Here is a 21,353-nt window from a genome sequence, read left to right on the forward strand (position 1 = left end):
TCAGTGGTGAGCTTGGAGCTGGGATGTGGCGATTGGGACCCTAAAAAAAGTTTTAAAAATAACAAACCAAAAATCAAACACAAGCAAATGCATTACAATTTTTTTTCAAAGAATGTTTCCAACTAATTAACTACTTTATAGTACTTGTACAATTATTGATGATAAAGTATTCCCAGGGTTTTTTTCATGGTTGCAGTTAGGACTGGAACAAATTCTTAAATTAGGAAATTTTGTTTTGATGGTTGACCAAATCGACCAGTGCCACCATACAGATAGTAGTCAAACTTCTATGTAGCACTGTATGTAGCAACAATTTTCCGTCCACTAAAAAAGCAAACAACACACACTAGAAATCACAAACATTTCTTCCTCTGCATGAGTTATTTTGGGAGGTCCCATTTCGCCAGACTGGGTCCATATCGCTTATCCTTCTTTTGTGCATTCGTATTTTTCTCCTCGGCATTATTCCTGGAGTTGATCCAGAATCCTTTCAGTTCAGCCCGTGAGAACGCAGAGGAGTGGCGCGCCGATGCAGCTTGGCCGGCCTTGTGATGAGTTTGGTGGACTGGCAGGTACTGAAAAGCCCACATCCAATCCGCTCAGCACAGAATACGGCAGCAAATCGTGAATCCCTCCACAATGCGGCAAGCTTAGGCAGAAGTAAATATGCAGTTTGTCACGCTTCATAATTTTGACTGATTGTACTTGGAGCAATCACAAGCTGGAGTAGTCAATTTGTCTGGCATGATGATAAAAACATGAAGCATATTGTTTCAAATATCAGTCAACCTAGACACAACACTGACTCGTGCATCCGTCCCTTCACTTTCAACTGGATCTCCAACACAGTTTTTCTTTTTTTCTTTTCTCTCCTCACAAGCCTCTTTTATCATTTGACGGCACGAAAGAAAGCCCTGCTGGCTATTTCAGCAAGCAGAACCCCCGCCCCCATCCCCCCAAAAAACTGCCCAGAGAGAACGTGCATCTCACAACACCTTGCACCTACAAATCCACACATGAACAGACCTCCATCTCAACTAGCCCCCCCGTTTCACGCACTTTCATTTTCTGCGGCCGACACTTCAAACACATAAAAGGATGCTCTGTGGGGAGCGAGGCGGAGAGGAGAAAAGGCGGTTGCAGGATTTGAGTGGCTTGTGTACAAGAGACGACGGCTGGTAGGTTAGGCGCTTCACTTGGGGCCCCAGGTCAGTGTCAAGGGGCCCAGATTTACGCATGCCTTTTATGACACAAAACAGTGACGGCTCTGTCTCAATTTTGAGAGCAGCTCTGACTTCCAATTAGAGAACTGAGAGGCCAGATAGGTAGTTTCATTGAATGTGTTTACGGTAAAGAAAGAAGTCTTGCAGTGGATACAAGTTTTGTGACCAGAATCACTTCTGTGCAATACCTCGTGTAAGAATGGAATGGAAATGAACAGACAAAATGTCAACGTTAACAACAAGAATGCGCTGTCATCTGCCTCATTTCGGCAACATTGCTGGACAAGTATGACAGTGATCACACTGCCTCCTTTAACACACCAAAAAGGAGGTCAATAAATCTTTACAACATCATTGCTAATCAAATAAAAATAAAATTAGCTTAAAACTTCAATTGGAGCTGGGCATTGAATGGATTTATGCCACTACACATAAGTTTGTAAGGAACAGGAAGGACTTCATGGTAAGTGGTTTACAAAAATGGATGCCTGGTTAGTTGAACAGCAACTTGGCTTTTTTTCCCCCTTCCAATTGCACTTCAATTAAGCTTAACTCAGTAGATGTTATCCCGCTGGATAAAAAAATTGGGTCAAACTGGAGGTTTACTGGGTCTTGAGAGATTTAGGGGCTTGAGGTACTGAATCAATAGCGCCGTTGATGCATACCACTTGCGGGTGTTGTTAATGACAAAGTGCCGGGGTGATCAGAAATCAATGAGAATCCCACCTTGAGACAGAGTGGGCAATGCCACAATTAGAAATGTCAGTTGGACTTCTCAATGGTAGCAGGGATTATAGCAAACCGCCACATGCATATCTGTGATGGATATTTTGGTTTGTGCAATTTGGTTTAAAAATGCAATCAAGTTAGAAAGACAGCAGACTGACCATGTCCGGGCAGTCCCATGCTGCTGGCCAGCTGGTAGAGGCGTTGCTGCTGCTCCTCGTAGGATCCATGCTCGCTGAGCGCTGACATCATGCGCCTGTAGTGCTCTTCGGGGCTCATGTGGCTGTGGCTGCCACCTGCCTCCCCCTCCGGGCTCTGTGCGCTCTCTGGGGACGGAAGCAGACCAACATTGTGATCGATGAGGACCATCATTGAACTGCCCTTATTGCAAGCCAATAAGAAAGAATGCATTTCTATTTTCATAAGTAACGTCCTTTACTTGCATTCTTCTCTACAGTCAATTGCCTTCAACATTCACATCCACTACAGAGCTACATGCCAAAGATTGACACATAAACCACCTCACCTAGGAAATTTGTAAATTTTACACCTTAACAGAAAATGTAAGCGTCTTCAAGTTAAGTGTGTGGAAAGTTTTTGTTTGTTTTAGTTTATTCATGAATATGCCAGTGCTGCTTGACTGGAGGTCATGTTAGATTAAGCTGTTCCTTTCAATTCATGGATAATTTGTGTCTGTTTTTTGTTTCTTGCTTTAATTAGAGTTTCACAGCTAATGGGCACTTGCCTGAGTGACACTTGTACAAGCTCTGCCAGAAAACGTGGCAACAGCAAAGGGACACAAAATGGGTAGGACATTTATTAGAGTGTCCACTTGACTCCATTCAAGAGTATTTGTGAGTAAGTCTGAGATTTGGTCTGGTTGCCACACGTTCATTGTTTGTTCCAAAGAGGACTGATGAAGTTAAGTTCAAGTTCTTCCACACCAAACTCATCCAACAAGGCATCTACATTAGACAGAAAAGGACCTTCACACATTGATCTCTCCAAGATTATAGAAATGTCCAAAAGCTCTTGTTAAGATAAAGGATTGAAAACAAGGCAAAACTGAGGATGTGCATGTACCGTTGCATGTTTATGGTGAAGATGGAGCATCTATCTGGCTGCCAGATTCTGCATTTCATTGCTCCATTTGACCTCCCTCCTCCCTCTTTATGTCAATAGTAACATGATCTAAGGTAAGACGGAGGGCTATGTGGAGGTGGTTGGGGAGACACAGGATGAAAAAGGGGCTATTTTTACCTTCCTCCTTGCTAGTGAAACCTGAGCCTGGCCCTGAGCAGGCGATCAGGGGTGGCGCTAAGGAGCAGCCACAGCGGCTGGAGCGAGCATGAGAGCATCTCTGTCTCCACCGCCAAGCGTCCGCTAATCCACCCAAGGTACTCAAGGCTCTAATGTATGTGCATGCAACTAGTCTGTGCTTGTCAAAAGTTTTCCTACCCTGTAAACAGCAGGGGGGTGACGACTTTGCTACAGAAAGAACAACAGACATCATTTACACAGCGGCATCCAATCTCACCGACTACCTCCATCTGCTCTCCTCTCAGTCCATTTCTCCACATTCATTACTCATTAATGGTTATTCTCCGTCGCCGCCACACACACAGACACACACACACGCAGGTGTACGCAATGTCGGGCTTTGGGTGTGGACGCAACTCAGGGGTTCGCCACATGGATGGATCAAAAACTCATTACAGATTTGCTTACGCACATAGGAACTACAGCAAGAATACTGAACACTTAAAGGACATTTTGTTAGTTAACTGAACACAAATGTTCAGGCACGCTGTAACAGTATTACATATTTTGAACAGTAACAGTAACACAATGTTTCCTGTCGACAATGGTTGCGAACCATTTAGAAAGTGATAACTTGTGTTCAGAGTTAGTAAGAAAACCTAATCACTACTATTATGGCATGAATGACACCCTCCATTGGTCTTGTTAATGGTGTTGTGCTCACTTATGGCTACATTTGCCACATGTTAGCATCTACTAACAGTGTATTAATCCCGGTTAACCATCTGTGTACCTCGTTTGTTAACTGTGTTTTAACCACCTCTAGGCCTGTGTGTTGGATTCTTGACTCTAAATGCCTATGACAGACACTTGAATTTTTTGGGACAATACTACAATAGTTTCCACACCTCTGGTCCTATTTTTGTGAGCAACGTAAGTCTAGCGCAAAGTGAAGTCTGCGTGCATGGGTGTTTTCCTTATTTTAATATTTTTCTAGACAGGCACAGTTGGAAGGGGCGTTTGCAATGTTGTGGGAGTGAACACTTTTCTAGGCCACTCTCTCTTTCTGTCTATGTTTCTCTTTCCTATCTTTCTCTCTATGTCTCTGTCTCTGTCTCTGTCTCTGTCTCTGTCTCTGTCTCTCTCTCTCTCTCTCTCTCTCTCTCTCACACACACACACACACACACACACACACACACACACACACACACACACACACACAAAGACACAAACACACACACGCACACACACTAAATAAATTCATGCATCTTTGACAGGCTAAGATGGACCCTAAAAGTGAGATTGTAAGTGCTAAGTAGTAGTACAGATCAGTCAAAAAGACAAAAAAAGGGCGGGGTCATCAAACAAAGCTCCTGTTAAAACTCATTCACTCCCAAAGACATATTTATATGTATTTTCCGACTCCACACATTCAATACCAGACAGGGTATTAGAAAAGGGTCTGAAAATGGATGATACTGAACGGGTTTAAGGTAATTTATTCCTATAGTTTATCATCGTGTTATTTATGTGTCAACTAATCAAAAGTTTATCTAAAAAAACAGTGTGCGTGCGTGTATGTACAGTACGTACTGTACGCATGTTGCTGATGTACAGTATTTCCAGGGATGGGCTTGGATGTACGGTAAGGCGCCCTTGGTTTTGCCTGTTCTATAATGCATCAGTCAGGAAGTCTTCTTGAGGAGCCTAGAGGGAAAAGCCTGCTGGTTGCGTCGGGCGCCCAGTTTCACGCCACATAAGAGAAATATGAATAATAGACGATGGTGACCGGATTGCTGCACTATTGCCAAAGGTATTCCTGTCAATCCGTGATTTATCATGCACTCGTATCATATTATGAGCTCATATAAAAAGTGTACTATGAAGATTTGCGACAGTGATCCGCAAGTGCTCGTGAGGAGACGCACCACATTAAAAGTATATTGGTGGTTTGGTACCGTAATCACATAGTATTTACCTGTATTTAAAAGTGAGATTTTTTTTCATACAATGTGACTTTGAATTTCAAATAAAATCTAAAAAAAAAATAGCAATATTTCTGCTTTTAAAGATAATGTCTTTATTTGCTATAAATGAGCTTATTTGAAGGTATATTTGGGGGAAGGCATGTGCCATCTGTGTTGGGAGGGTTAGGGGACGCGTGCTGGATAAAATAGTGTGGAAAATGTGCTATACAAAAACAATTCTCAGCAGATTTTAACATGCTGACTCCTCACAAATGTCCTCTTCATCATTAGATCAAAGGTAATTTTATATGCGGATATACCGGATAGTACCTGTCTATGTGTGTTTTGCAGTGATACGTTTGATGAATGACTTTCCGAATTTTATAGTCCAAGTCAGTCAAGTCTCTTGAATACCAAAATGTATGTATGTTTTAACCAAGCAATCCACGGGCCTGAAAATCAACGATTACAGTCTGACTCGGCTCCCCCCCTAAGTGCAATATTTCGTCTTACCTTTGGGGGATACGCTGCGTGACTTCTTACTGTCCGAAGGAGAGTTGCTGCTGCTGTTGGGAGAGAAGCTTCTCCTCTTGCTTAGAAGGTCATCTGTAAATACAAACAGAGCAGAGGGTAAATGGATGGAAACGATGTATATGAAATCTTCATACTGCTGAACTACTGTCTGTCTACCTGAATGGATGGTTGCTGGGGAATTAACTTGGGTGTGATGTAAAAGAGTTAAGGACCCCCCCCAAAAAAAAAGTTAAAGGTGGAAAGAAATAGTTATTGAAGCAAGCCACAGGCATCTGGAGATGTGCCTTTTCTGTTGGAGATGAGAAGGGGCCTGAACCACCTCCATGGCATATCTGTCTCTCTCACTTGGTCGTTGTATGTGTGTGTGTGTGTGTGTGTGTGTGTGTGACAACAGGACAAGGGTTGTGTCTCAGTATCTCACTAACGTCTTTTCCAACAGTCTGTCCTGAGGTCTTATCACACATCTTCCACTCTCTGTGTTTGTCTTTGGCCTCATTTTCCAGATGTTGTCCTCAAACCCAAAAGACTGAATAGCCTGAAAGCTAGTGGTGTGCAAACTCCAGCCTGTGGGACATTTGCAGCTCGCCGTCCATTTTTTAGACGGTCGTGTAATATCCCAAATTTCCAATTGACAGTGCGTTTTTGTTTCCTTGCAATGTACTTGTACTACACTTTCAGACAGGAGAAGATGAACAAATCAATTCTCATCTCTCATTTCCTTAATTTCCACATGACGTGCCTTGGAATCATGATTACTTGCCTCATGTTTACTCCATGTCATGATCAGCTTAGTACACATTGTGCTTGTTTTGGTTCTGAATGTGGCGATGTGATTCTGTTAGTGCTCAACATGGGGACATGAAGGCGATGTAGGCCATGCAAAAATCCTTTCCCTTCACTGATTTATTGGTCTTGGTACCTAAATTAAAGGTGAAGATAGTCAAAGTTGTCTGTTTTGATTTTTCTGTGTGCGGCCTTCGAAAGAAAAAGTTTGAACATGCTTGTTACAAGCTATTTTAATTCTTACAGCCCGCTGTTTACCCGTTTGTTTTTGACTAATGCGAATACCAATCTCTCATTAAAAATTCCTCTCGTTTGTTCTCTCCTCCACACCGGAGTTCCTCCCAAGACAAACACATTGCCTCGCCTTTCCTCATCTTGTGCACAATCACAGCACCCCCTACTGCTGCCTCCTCCTCCTGGCCGTCTCCTCCCCTCTCATCCTTCCAGCCCCCGTCGTCTCACCTCCACCCCCTCAAACACACCTCAAATCAATACGGGCCTAATCACGCAGGGAGGAGATGCAGACCGCGTCGCAGGAACGGAAAAGATGTTTGTCATCTCTTTTGCTGTCTGTTTTTTTCTGGCGTACCTTGCCTTTTTCTCAGACTCTGTCAGGCAAACCACAGAAGCAACTGCTTCCTCTGTTTTGCCCTTTTCCTGCCTTCTCGTCACTGAGGGTATTTTTGTGAATGGGGAGGAGCATTTGTTTTTTCCTACAAAGAAAACGACAGCTCTTTCTCCTCTTTAACACAACAGATGTTTATCATTTGTGCATGAAAAACAATGAACAATAAAAACAACATCAATAGTTTGGTAGGGTTAGTAGACTTCTCTCAGTAGCCTGGGGCTTGTCCAAACAAACACTTAAAAATTTCTATGTGTATTGGCATGCTATCAAAGTGTGTTTTTGGAAAACCGCCTGCACTGTGCACAGTTTATGTCTGCGTGGACATTCAGGTTGGACTACACCACTTTTTCTTTGTTAACTATCAGGCATGTTATTTACAGAAATGACCTCCTTCACGCTGCTGACTGGTCAAAAGGTTATATAGGTTATAGGCCCAATGATGGTCAAGTTCAGCTTGGCAGCATTCAGACATAATTATATTGCATATAGTCTGACTGCAATTGTGGATGATATATTTCGCATGGTTGAAATGCATTTGCAAGAGGTTTATTATTAGCTAGCAAAATGCCATAGTCAAAGCAATTTCATTACTTTGGAAATGCAGTACTGAGTGTGACCAACAGGGACACATTAGTTCCATAACGTCAACTCTCACCCAAACTATATGAGTAGTGTATTTAAAGTACTCTTTTGGATACTGGATGGGCAATTAGTTGGTGCACAAGCATGTGATGTTGGCATGGCATGAAAATGGCAGTGCCTTTAGGCATTTATGAGCTCATTTCACAACATCTGTATGTGGGACTTTTAAATATAACAACGACTCGCATTTCTAATCCTTCGTTTGATGTTGTTGAGGAGATTCAAGAGCATTACCACCCTATAAAAATGATTGGAGGGAGGAAGATGCTAATAATCTCAATGATCTCTTTTTTTAATTATTTACACTAGCAGCTCAAGCCTCCATTCTACCTTCCAAAAAATGCAAAAAACATGCTTCCACCCCCGCCCGAAGACGCTCGCTGATGATCAAACACACATACTTGAGTCGTCTCTGGAGCTGACCTCACTAAAGACACGCCGTCTCCAGAGTGGGTGCCCGAGGGCCAAAGATTTGAGGGCGGCAAGCTTTTAAAGCCAATTAAATGGGGCTGCTTAGAGGGCTGATGCTCTCTTTTAATGCCCAGCCCTGAGCTGTGCTAGCGTCTGTGCAAGCCGTTTACTAACTAAGGATGCTTACAGTCAAGTTTGCTACCTGGGGCATTCCCCCATCACGTGCTTGCTATGTAGCTTGTGTACTGCAGTGGGGGTGGTGATTATTATTTGATCGTCAGCGATGTGATTTTAATTTTTTGAAAGTGCCGATCTGGGATGTAGCAAACAAGACTACTCTATTTATCACCATTATGAGTGCATGTCAACACATATTACATAAAGCTATATTGGCCCTGCTAGGATTGTGTGCATTGTTCTCTTGTTAGCCCACTCCAGATCTGTCTGTACCACAGGTGTCAAACTCAGGTCCTCGAGAGCCGCAATGATGCATGTTTCAGATATTCCCCATGATTAAATAGTCAGGATTGTTATCAGGCCGCTGCAGATCATTTGAATTAGGTGTGGTGGAGGAGGTAAACATCAAAAAGATGCAGGTAGGGACACAAATTGGACACCTGTGGTCTATATTTTGGTTCTCTATAGCTCATTCTAACCGGTTGAGGCAGACGGTCCTCCGACATGGATTTGTTCAAATCTTCTGGTTCTTATTTTCCCCATAGGGATTCCTCAAGTGTTGGATTTGTTTAGTATTGCAATATTTCCATGGTTAAATGGTCCCAACTTAGCATACTTTTTGGCACCCCTGTTGCTGTACAAATTAAAATAGCACAGCAAGTGAACCGTGGGGCTAGCAACTCACAGAACATCTACTGGTCAACAAATAATGATCACTACTTTCTGACAAAAGAAATAAAACAGGAAGAATCAAAAATAAAAAATAAAAAAAAGCTTGTCTTCTGGTTGTAACAAATGACCACATGCCAAGAAGAGGGAACACAATCCATTGGCTGTCATCCATTGTTGTCCTCTGTTTGCTGTCTTGAAATCATTGGCAGGTTACACGATGTCACCCTGCCACTATTTATGCTGACACAGCCATTCTGCCAAGACGCCCTGAGCTGAAAACGCAAGCCCTCAGAACAGAGTTTACCGATGCAAACTGCTCTGCATCACGTAAATGTAAAGGAGAGTGGTCCAAGAATTGCTTGGTATAACTTGTGATTTGGCTCTGCACAAACACATAGAGCTAAATCCTCATCCATGCAACATGTCCAAATGTCACTAAATGTCAACCTTGCAAGTTAACCTCCTTTATAAGTGCAATTCATCCTACTGAGAAGAAAAACAGATGAGAAGGAAAGAGCAGATAACGACAGAGAGGAAACAGCGGGATCTAAACCATTCTTTCATGTGACACCATCAGGGCGAACCATCAAGCAAGGCAGCATTCCTCGCTCTCTGTTTCTCTCTCTCCAGTCCGATTTCCTCTCCTCCCTCCTCTCTCCATCGCAGGGAGCGTGGTGACAGCTCAGACAGCCAGACTCCTTAATTCCTCTCTTACTCCGTTAATCTGTCATCTTTATCAGGCCAGCAAGGGGGAGGCGGGTGGCGGGGGCTGCGTGAGGAAAGGCGGGGTGACAGGCGGCGACGTGGGGTGGGCTGCCAGCCGCAGCCCCCCAATCAATCTCCACATTACAGCTGACAGAATGGTGCTAATAACTTATTGATCCCCCCTTCCGTGCACTGGGGCCTCCACCGGCCCTGAAAGCCCCGTCATTGATTGGCTTACGGGACGATGCCGCTGGACGAGGGGGTGGGCGGGGGTGTCCTGGTCGGTGATGGAGACGGGGGAGACGTGGGGGCTCTTGGGCTCGTGCCGAGGGAGGATTCGCCACTGCCAACACTCACAAAGTACACAAAGTAATACAGTTGGGCGTGTTGCTGGTCTGTTTGTCGTCCTCTGCTATTCGACGGGGGGACGGAGGAAATTAAGAGGAGTGGAGCTCAAGAAGAATTATGGGCTGCATGAGGACAAAATGTGTCACTAAATTCTAAGTCATCTGGTGCACAGGTGGCTGCTTATGTTTAAGAAGTTTCCAGAAGCCTTAATTTAGCCCATTTAGATTAGCGAAACACAGTGAGAAACACGGATGGAGCCATTAACAAGCAATTAAAAATTAAAATCAATTTAATTAAATTTAATTAAATTAAAGATGTTTGCAAAATCGGGCAGCTCGGTGGCGCACTGCTAACCAGTGGTAGGCCAAATGAGCACTCCAAATTGCCCCTAGGTGTGAGTGCGAGTGCGGATGGTTGTTGCTCTCTGTGTGCCCTGCGATCGTCTGGCAACCGGTTCAGGGTGTCCCCCACCTACTGCCCGATGACTGCTGGGATAGGCTCCAGCATGCCCGCGACCCCCGTGGGGATAAGTGGTATTGAAAATGGATGGATGGATGGATGGATGGATGGATGGATGGATGGATGGATGGATGGATGGATGGATGGATGGATGGATGGATGGATGGATGGATGGATGGATGGATGGATGGATGGATGGATGGATGGATGGATGGATGGATGGATGGATGGATGGATGGATGTTTGCAAAACGTAAGTTACAAGGAGAGGATGCATGTTTTCAAAAGTGATTCATCAGGTCTGAAGGTAGCTTTTAATCTCTAAATTAAATATCAAACATTTATCTGAACTTTTTGTCAGCAACACTACTGCATCTTCAAAATCGTGACAAGGTTTACCCCGACTCTCACCAATATCAGCTACCAATGAGCTCCAGCTCAGCTGCGGGACCCTATGTGCCACTAAAAATGACTCCCCTCCACCCCCACCCCACGGGAAAAAAAATCAATTTCTCTTCTGAAATAGACACTGAGTTTGTTCTTTTTAGCTAATCCCCCAATGGTGACAAAGTTTTAACCTAAACTCTCTGACGCACATTTTATGTATTTACCGCCAAAATATTATACAAAAAGGATATTACTTTTTGGGGGATCGGGCAGGGCTCATGCTTAGAGAGGGAGAATGAGAGGGAATGCACCAAAATGAGTGAATGGGGGAAAACACAATTTTGGGGGTGTTTGTGGTTGATGTCATTTAGCATGATGTGGGTCCTTTAATAACTATTTAAAATGTATAAGTAGATGCTAAAGTAATACTTAAAAGGCAACTTGCACTCAGCCTGCGAAAAAAGAAATATTTTCCTAAACATCCTGTGTTCCAGATTTTCATGCAAGTAAAAAACAAAAGAGGCACTTAAACCACACTAGGGAAGATGCTCACGCACACACACACACACACACACACACACACACACACACACACACACACACACACACACACACACACACACACACACACACACACACACACACACACACACACACACACACACACACACACACACACACACACACACACACACACACACAACTTGCAACTGCCTGTGGGAGTCTGTGTGGAGGGAGGAGGGGGAGGAGGAGGTCCAAAAACACCTTATCTGCCTGTTTGAGTCTCCGGTCTGACCACAGCGCCACAGTTTACAGTCTCCACAGGCCGCCAGACTTTCAGCGTCGGCGCCCATGCTCTTCCTCCTCCCCCTTCCCTTCCCTTCCTCCATCCCCTCATCCCCGCTTCCCCCCTTCGCCGCTCACAGACCTTCTGAATAGCCGCCGGCTGGAGAGCGAGAGCCCGAATGAGGGAGGGAAGGAGGGAGGGAGGGATGGAAAGGAGAAGAGAAGGCGGGAGGCAGCCTTCCTGTCTGTCCCTCAGATTTAATTAACGGCCTGCTCCGGCACAGAGACGACCTCCTTTCCTCCCTGCGCACTCACACTCATGCACACACACACACACACACACACACACACACACACACACATGCATGCAGGCGGCGCTGTCCGCCACCATAGCCGCCGCCAGCTCTCCCCCGATGCCGCCAGCACACTCATTCATCTCTCTTTCCTCTGTCTCACTAATTCCAAATGTTTCTTCCATCACAGCGTCTCTCTGCTGTGAGCTTTCTCTTCTTTTGCCTCATGTACTTCCTGTTTTTTTTTTGCGGACACTTAAATTGCACATTTCAGTGTAAAGTTGCAAAGTTGACAGAGGAGTTGGAGAAAATACTGGAAGATAGACAACTCAAATAATCCCCAGCTCTCAAACTTACCCAGACACCCACATGCGTATTTGGACGTCAATCCTAACCTGTGTTGATTTTACGTGGGCACGCATTCCATGCAGCTATCCGCTATTTGTGTGTAATTGTGTGCTTGTAAATGTGTGTGCGTCTAATTTCACTGGCAGACAGAATTAGAGGCTCTGATCGGATTGGACTTGTTTACAGACACGGAGCGTGGCGCGCAGGCGGCCTGTTAAATCACGCTTTAATGCTCAAACGGACAGTCTAGGACCCCCTGTAGCAAAGGCAAACTGTGGTCAGCAGCCCCCCTAACGCCCCACCCTTTGTGACTTCGCGCAACACAACACAAATATTAGTTGAGAATGATTAAAGCAGCATTTGGGGGGGTGACGATTCATCTCAACATTGGATGAACGAAGCTGCCCGTTCTAATGGCAGTGTCCTTGTACCCACAATGCCTTGCTCTCACAGGTACCGTATGGGCAATTAATCCTGCAGACAAAAGAGATGAGCAAACAGAGAGCGAGGGAATGGAGGCGTTGGGTCTGAGCTGATTTGCCACTTGCTGTGCTAATGGCTAATAGGATGAGAAAAGGCAGGGTCACTCCGGGGGCAAATTTAGGGTGTTACCCACAAACTGGATTTTAAGGTGGGATGAATATGTGTATGCTATAGCTTCTGTCTTCAAAGATATGCGTACTATATAATAGTGTTTCTCAATGGAAGCCTTCAAGTTGAGTAATCTGCAGCTCTCAAACTTCATACACATCCACAAAACCTTTTGAATGTAGTCTACTACTGCATACACACTATATGATTATGCTGTTTTTTTAATGTGTTCCCTAAAAATGTTAATTTTTATTGTATCTGGTATTTTGTCAGATTTCAATTTTTCTTTTGTTACATTACACTATAATCAAAACATTAGAAATGCATACAGTATATGAGAATATTAGAAATGCATTAGAATTATTTTTCCAGCTCCTTCCATTTTTTTCATGTTTAACCTATTAGCTATAATAGAGGTAGTAGTACTACATAGAATTTTTTTATCACAATTTTTTTTACACTTGTCTATATTTGTTACTATCACTTGCGCATACAACCTCGCAAACCTACCAACTTTTGATCAAATGATAAAAAACTTCTATAATTTTTGGGCGCCAGATTATCATTTGCTTCTGTTAAGATAAGTGCCGCACATCAGGAATGAAAAAAATGTGCTCTTTGTGTATTTAGTTTGCACACTAAACGCAAATATGAGTGGCATCCAACATCCAAACATAGCGTGATAATAGCTGATTAGTGAGGGTGTTTTCCGACCATATGTTTTTAATGGCGGCAAAATATCCTCCACGCAGGCTACCTGACAAATAACAGCGATTAAACGCTGTCTGTTTTCTGTCTGTAAGAGCTTATCTTAGCACGCCACGATTCCTTTACTCACGTGATTGTTTGGATTAATAGCAAACAAAGCTATTTATTCAAAGGTAATTTGAAACAAGGGTTTTAACCCCCAAACCAACCTGCTGCACAGAATGTAGGAAGAACATTAAGTAACAGACAGAAGAGCAACCGTCAGGAAGGAGTAATAAGCTTACAGCAAAATCCTCCAATCGCACAAATTAGAGTCAAATAAGAGAAGACTTACATATGTTACAAAGAATGTGTGAGTGTTAGCAACACAAAGTTACACACACAGACACGCACGCACGCACGCGCGCAACATCACTGGAGGTCCCACCTGTGTGTCCTGTGCTGGCATTGCGGTCAGAGGCTGACTGGCCCTCGGGCATGCCATGCTGTCTGCTGTGGTGCAGGTTGGAGATGATTGTAGAGAGGTCACTGTCCCGACTGACGCACGCACACATGAGAGGAAGAGAAGAGAGACAAACCGTTAAGCACTTCCAAACAGAAATCCCCAAGTTCAAACCAGTGTGACATAAACCTTTTTACACTCTACTTACGACAGAAAGACCTCAGCTTTGTGCCCAAATTTAGCAGCTACAGGTGGCTATGTTGTGGACTGGCTCTTAGTTCTGACGTGTGTCACACGCTACTGCATCCAGCACTTTTGGCTCTCATCCCCACTCATCTTCCATACTTAGATCTATTATCCAACATATTCACAACCTCTAAGTAGTTTAACAGCTTAAATCCTCATTATGCTGCTTCTGAGACAGATGCCAGCAAAAAATGTCAGCATCGAGCATCCACTTATAATGTAATACACAGAAAATAATTCAACTGAACAGAATATAATTTTGTGAATTATTCTACAGCAGTGATCCAGGATTTGCCATTTGCAACCCTGCAGTTAAAGTTGTGATAGTACCAAATAGTACATAATAGTAGTGCATAGCCGGGCAGCACCGAGCTCGACCGGAAGAAATGCAGGGTAGGCCTAATATAAATATTATTTTGGGTATTTTCATATATGTTTTATTTGTATGTGTTGCAGCTCTGTGTGGTAGTAGTAGTAAGGTCTAAGTAGCAAGGTCTCCAATATCTCCTATGATGAATGAGGTTTTATTTAAATCCAAATTGATAAAAAATCATCAACATCTTATATACGAATAATCAACAATACATGTTGACGCAGTGCCTTCCCACAAACAATTAGGGGTCCCTCACATTTTCCATTGCAGTGAGTTGGTGTGTGTGTTGGACTCGGTGGACTGCTTGCTGTGTGGGCGTGAGTCGCCGACAGTTTTTTATGATTGTCCACAATAGTCACACTCGGTCACGTCACTCTGTGTGCGGCAGGCCTATGACGCAGCGGCTCGAGAAAAATAAAGACACTGGGATGCTTACTTGAGAGTTGTGGTAAAATAAATGTTCTCTTTTATTTGATGTGATGGTGTGTCAGGACAAGCATCGGCGCTAACGTTACCATCCAGAGATGTGATCAGCGCTTTCTCATACTTTGCAGCACACACTTATTTCTTGATGATATAAGACTAATCCACTTCACTGTAAGGGGAGCCCTTTTGGCCAAAAAGTCCATTCTTCCTTAGCCTTGTTTTAAACCAACAAAAAGAAGGAAAAAATGGGTTTACCACCTCAAGTTGGCTGAGGCCGTCCAGTTCCCCATCAATTACCTCTTTCCTCGCCAGCAGACCCACACAAGTGTGTCAGGGGGGTATTTCATTTGCAATCTGATTACCATCCTGATCGCATTAAATGCCATAATGATGGGAAATAGCCGCTTAGCATTCAGGGGGAGTGTAGCAGCCGAGTAGTGGAAGTGTCGTCACACTTAATGGCAAACAGCTTGTGGAAGCAGTGGCTTGATTTTTTTTTCTTTTTTTAGCTGACATTCCAAACAGCTATTCATTATTCTCTAATTTTCCCACCCAAATCAACCTTACAAAGGCAATTTCCACCCTTATTTTTTTCATTTTGATCGCACCCTCAGTATGTCATGTCAGCTCGCAAGTTGATTAAAAGCAGAGCAGCCTCCGAAGGGGGTCCGCTATGACTCTGCAAAGCGGCGTTTATGGGACAGAAGTGGTGAATGGTTCTTAGCTGCCACCACTATGACGATGCCACACTGTTTGCGGCCGCTGGATTTGGGGTTTTTTACAGCCTCATGATTACAGGCTGCCGCCGTAATGTCAGGCTGCTGGCCGCCAGGCTGTTTTCCACACGCTAACAGAAAAGATGAAGGGAAGCGTCGAGAGCATAATGCTGGCCTCGCCGGCCATTTTTCATTCACGCAGAAGCAATGACTCAGAAAACAGTCAGACAGTTAACTTAGCAAGGGGAGCTTTGATTGGCCTGTGAACTGCAAACGTTTTACTAAACGACAGACGGGCTCACTTTAAAATGAGAAGCCATCTATATCTGAGTTGCTAATTATCATCGCAACAAAAATGAGATGTAGAAGAGATGTTATTAAATTATGATTCAAGTCATATTACATGAGTGGCGCCCACAAATGCAAACAAACAATGCGTGACACAACAGCCAAACTCATCGTCACACTCGCTCGCTCCATCACTCAAAGTAATCATGATAATACTATCGTGAACTTCTCAGGGAGGTTGGAGGTTTATTATCCTGTGGCGCGTCGGCCGCTCTAAGCCACAAACGGCAAGGACATTGTTAGCGGAGTAATTAGCGCACTTTTCCTGAGCTGTCCCGCCGGGACTAATGAGGGGCTGAAGCCGATCTTCACCCATGTCTGGCTGCCCTTAACCCGCCCCCTTTCCTTTCAGTGGATGGCGGCAAGGTCACCAAGGGGATGGAGTTTAAGACCCCGTCACCTGAGTCAGCACTCCCACAGGAGCTGTAAGAATGGGAGCCTGGTGCGGCGAGGGTGAGCAGGGGGAGCGGGCTATTATATGAACGTTGGGCCTTGCTGCTAATAAGGACACGAGCCGCCATTTCTTGCTCAGCTCAATCCTGAAATGGTGAACTCCACCCTTTCATCTTGAACCGCGAGAGAGACTCAGTAGTGATTAATGGCTGTTGATACAAGTTTTAATAACTACACACTATAATTATATTTCTACCAACAGCACTAAAATAAAGATTTTCTTCAGTGGATGAATTTGAAGAAAAGCAGGCATGGTTGGTTACTTTTTACTACAGCTTTTTGAAACCCTAGTACCTCCAAATATACAAATTAGTAGAACCTCTAGGGTTGGACATAATTCTTTCCACGAGCATCCATCAGGAGACTACGACTGAGAAAAATCCAGACAAACAGGAAAGGACTCGGCATGCACGGCAAGCAGTACCCCACTGAGACCTTGGCATGCCATGTCTGAGGTGGCGATGCTGGAGGTCACAGTATGAGCTGGCAAGCGGAGGCGCCCCCGACGCCGCATCTCACACCGCCACTGGCAAAGTGCTGACAGACGGGCTGCAGGGATGTGAAGGTGGAGGAGAAAGAGCGACTGAGACAAGCTGAGTCAAGAGTGGGATGTAGCGTGGAGATCTCCTCAAACTGTACTCGCCAAAGCAGCCGGAACCCACAACCCACCACAGATAACATACGCAGCAAAATTCAAATATAATTAAGGTACCGCAAAGTTCAACCACAGTCATTTCTGTGATGCTGATTTGAACTCTGATTTGGTCGACAAAACAAATGTTGATGGAGTTCATGCATTGGTTTTAACAATAAAACATAGCACATGCATAAAATAATGGCAAAAATAGTATTGTGCAACACACACACACACACACTTTAATGCAAGTGTTTTTTATGGGGGGAGGGGCAGCAACTCTTGTGCTGCTTGCAGCTATGAAAGACAGCACACAACGGAGAGTCAAGCAAGCAGAGGTAGAAATAAATAAAAATGGAAATAAGCACTAAGCAACAGTAGCTCGTCTTCACTTTACCTTGCTTTTGTTTCTCCTCAGGCACAAGTCACAACAGCCGTGTCACAGATTTTGGCCATGCGCATTCCATTGACCTCCTTCACTTTTTACTCAATGCACTGTTTATATTTTCTTGTTAAAAAAAAAAAAAAACTCAGAGACCAAGCAAACCGAGATCAAGGGCATCATGTCAGACGCTGCCTTCAATTTTTGAGAAGTTTGAGAGAGACTTAGGAAGAGTAAACACGCTCTCAAATAGTAACTTTTGCAAGTATTTGGCCTCGGCAAACAAGCGTCAACAAAATGGCTTCAAACAAAAAGCACTTCCAGAAAGCCATAAAGCCGGCACCCCCGAAGCTCACTAATTAACACTTGGAAGAGAGACATTTCCAGTAAATTCACACTGTCCGTGACCTCTTCCTGGAACAAGGTAATGGCACAGCCACAAAACAAATTTTTGAATGCGGTAAAAGTCAACTGTTTCCGTGCTTATTACTCAGATTGACAACAACGTAACCATGTAGAAATAGGAAGCCTGTGTTTTCAAGAATACACAATTATATGAATTTAAGTTCAAGGCTTCAAATGGTTGGAATAACTCCGGTCGATGAAACCAGGTGATGCCGTCCTTGAATGGGAAAGTAAAATCCACCATTTAAACATGGCTCTTGAAAAAAAAGGTTTAAAAAAAAAAAAAAAAAGTCCAATTAAACAGTGTCATTTGCACAAATGTTCATAAATCTACCTCGAAATGAATGATGAGCTGGAACTTGCGCCTCATACTTTTTTACTATGAAGTCAATTGACTGGTTTAAGTAAGATCTCCGAGGTCATTTTGATGTCTGCTTTGCCATTTAGCATTGCACATTAAGTATGACTTGACGTTCGCTTCTGTAGGTCTTCTCACACTTTGTGATCTCCTTATTCAATAATATTACTGACATTTCTTCTAAATGAAAGTGATTAAGTGGTCAATGATGTGTTGTAAATATACACAGTATACGCCCCCACACCACCCCCCCAGGAGGCTAAACGGAAGACATCAGTGGGTCCAGAGATGCTTGCTGGGTAATTACCCTAACTCTTTGTCAGCACTTTTTAATCGATCTTCAAATAAACTGAAAAATAATGCGGTAAATCTTTTTTTTTTAAAATTGGCTATACTCCAAAGTTACCAGCATCAAGTTGAGTTTTTTTACTTTAAGATGAACTGTATCATGGGGTTTACCCCATTGGACTTCTTCCTTCTTGTGCCGTTGTTGAATATTACTTGGGTGTCTCACTTATCTTAAATTGTGTCTGTGCGACATAGAGATGGACATTTCTAAGTGATGTGTTACAAAAATAGTCCCCGCCTATAGAACTAGTTTGAGTGAATTGTGGCACAAGCTGAATAGAAAGTGAAGGAACTAAAGAGATGAAAGCAAAGTTGTGCCTCTTATTCAGCCCATCGAGCTGTACAAGGTTATGTTGATGATGACATGTTGGACGGCCTCAGTTTAGATGAAGGTTGTCGCATGCGAGACTTTGCGACACGTTGTAGTGGCCACTGATGACACACACACACACACATACGCACAAGCACGCACACACACACGCACACGTCGAGGCGCCCTGTATTTTTCACATCCATTGGCCAAATCCAATTTGTTAAGACCCTTCTGCGACTCACTTACGAAGCTGCGGTCAATGGAAATCACATTTCTGTGATTGGACATCCCATTATCCCTTTCGTCCAGACCTGCATTGGCGGATAAAGCGAGGCCGAGACGAATGCCCGGGACAGACCGGAGCTGCGGCTCCAGCGAGTCCGTCGCCTTTCCAAAGGGTAAAAGCCTGACATATTAGTCATAAGTGTTCTTTAAATTCATTATCATCTTAACGCGCCAGCGGCGCAAGTGTCAGGGGAGGGGAAGCCCTCTTAAATGAGGTTAGTGGATCCATTTAAAGCGTCACAGTTGGTGTGCTGTCCGCTGTGTCACACGCAAGTCTCAAGACATAAAAAACATCCCCTCCCCTAATGAGCTTGCACAAGCTGCTAATATTGCAGCCGGGGACTTTCTGAGCTTAATCAATGAACGTCCGCTACGTTATATTCATCCACACATTCAATTTTGCACAAATCTGTTTGTTCAAGTATCAAGTGATCACAAGTGGATGTGGCGCCTCTTCTACAAAAGTCACATGGGCTCATTGCAAAGGGCGCAAAATTGCATCGAATTTTCAGTCATCACAGCGCAACAGCCGTTTGACTCATCTGGGTGAGACGACCTCAACCTGTGTGTGACATTTGACTGTCTTTGCGTTTCTGCGTGTATCAAAATGTGAAAGTGACATTATTTTGTCACATATACATAACGTACAGCAAAATATGTCCGCTGCATTTAACTCTTCTCTGAGCAAATCCAGATCTAGTCAAAACCTAGAATATCATTTGTACAGTTTTTGGGTGTGGGGTGAAACTCGTCACTGGGGAGGAGGCACACGGGCGCGGTGGTGAAAAAGTGCAGACTCAACACAAAAAGCCCCCAAAGGAATTGAACGAAGAAATCTTCTTGCCGTGAGGCAGCGGAGCTAAGCACTCTTTTGCCAAGATGCTGCATGTTTCGCTCTAACCGTGATCTTGGAGTCACTTTGAAGCAATCTGACTTCCTCCCAACGTGATGAATGGAATTGTGCGACTGCGGGCCGGATGTGTTTGCTAATGCCATATGGCTAGCGCAGTTTTTAATTTCGGCAGGGTTGCTTTGAGGCAGTACCTCTTCTTCCTGCCATTAATCCTCGTCTAATTTATTCTGTTTGTATTAATTCATCACTTCATGTGCCCAGATCCTCAATCTTTTTAAAATGGGATGCAAGAAAGGATGAACATAAGCTCCAGTGGTCATTTCACTATTCGACATGTTTGGCATGTATTATAGCTCGAGCACGGACCAAGCAATGGCATGAAAAATACATCAATAACTCATGTCAAGATGCATATAATGAGAACGGATCACCCAAATCCCTCACGATGCACATGTTGAGCCTTACATACACGAGTTAATCACTCACATCTCAAAGATGGCATACCTCTTGCGCACTATACTGTAATGAAGCTCGTCCTCCTGCTTGATGTGGCCGTGATCCCCACTGGCCCGCTCACTCCCTTCGCTGTCGTCACTGCTGAAGATGGAGGCCAGCTCCTTCTTGGGCACACGGTTGGGGGGCAGCGGGATGGTGCGCTTCTCAGCCAGGCGCCCACGATTCTGTACAACAAGGCACACGAGAGAGAAGTGAGTGCTTCATGCAGTTAGCATTTAAGACAACAAGTGCAAAGCTTCAGTTGATAGAGACAAGTCCAGTCGACCTACGTCATAGTATGGTTCCGTCACTACATTGCTGACTCATTAGGCTTGACAAGGCCCAGGAACTTATGCAAAATAAAATTACCTCTCAAATATCCGCTCTGAATATTGTACACCTAAATTATGACTTTTGGGGGGGGTACCATGATACTGAAATAATTCCCATAAACAACTTAGATGTCTGAGTAAGCAAATGGAGTGCCTTTTGGCTAGTAAAATTTTTCTGCATTTGTTCTGAGAATGTCTTTGTTGCCTGGAATAAAATCATACAATCCATGTCCACTGTGCAGCTTTAGCTCCAGCCTCTACATCTAAATCAGGGGTCATCAACGTGGAGCTGGCAA

The 21,353-nt window shown here is 43.9% G+C and overlaps 1 protein-coding gene across 2 annotated transcripts in view; it reads right to left on the minus strand.

Annotated features, from left to right (window-relative positions):
- samd11 (sterile alpha motif domain containing 11) overlaps positions 1-21,353 on the minus strand; it is a 45,962-nt gene that overhangs the window by 14,268 nt on the left and 10,341 nt on the right. For both annotated transcript variants that reach the window (XM_088368858.1, XM_088368859.1), the window contains exons 3-6: positions 20,735-20,910; positions 14,076-14,185; positions 5,691-5,783; positions 2,111-2,275 (exon numbers count right to left, since the gene is read on the minus strand). In XM_088368858.1, coding sequence (XP_088224984.1) covers positions 2,111-2,275; positions 5,691-5,783; positions 14,076-14,185; positions 20,735-20,910 — 544 coding nt within the window. The remainder of the gene's footprint in view (positions 1-2,110; positions 2,276-5,690; positions 5,784-14,075; positions 14,186-20,734; positions 20,911-21,353) is intronic.

The sequence above is a fragment of the Syngnathus floridae genome, chromosome 2, assembly GCF_059516105.1.
Source record: "Syngnathus floridae isolate MCC-2025c chromosome 2, RoL_Sflo_1.0, whole genome shotgun sequence".
Classification (NCBI taxonomy): Eukaryota; Metazoa; Chordata; class Actinopteri; order Syngnathiformes; family Syngnathidae; genus Syngnathus; species Syngnathus floridae.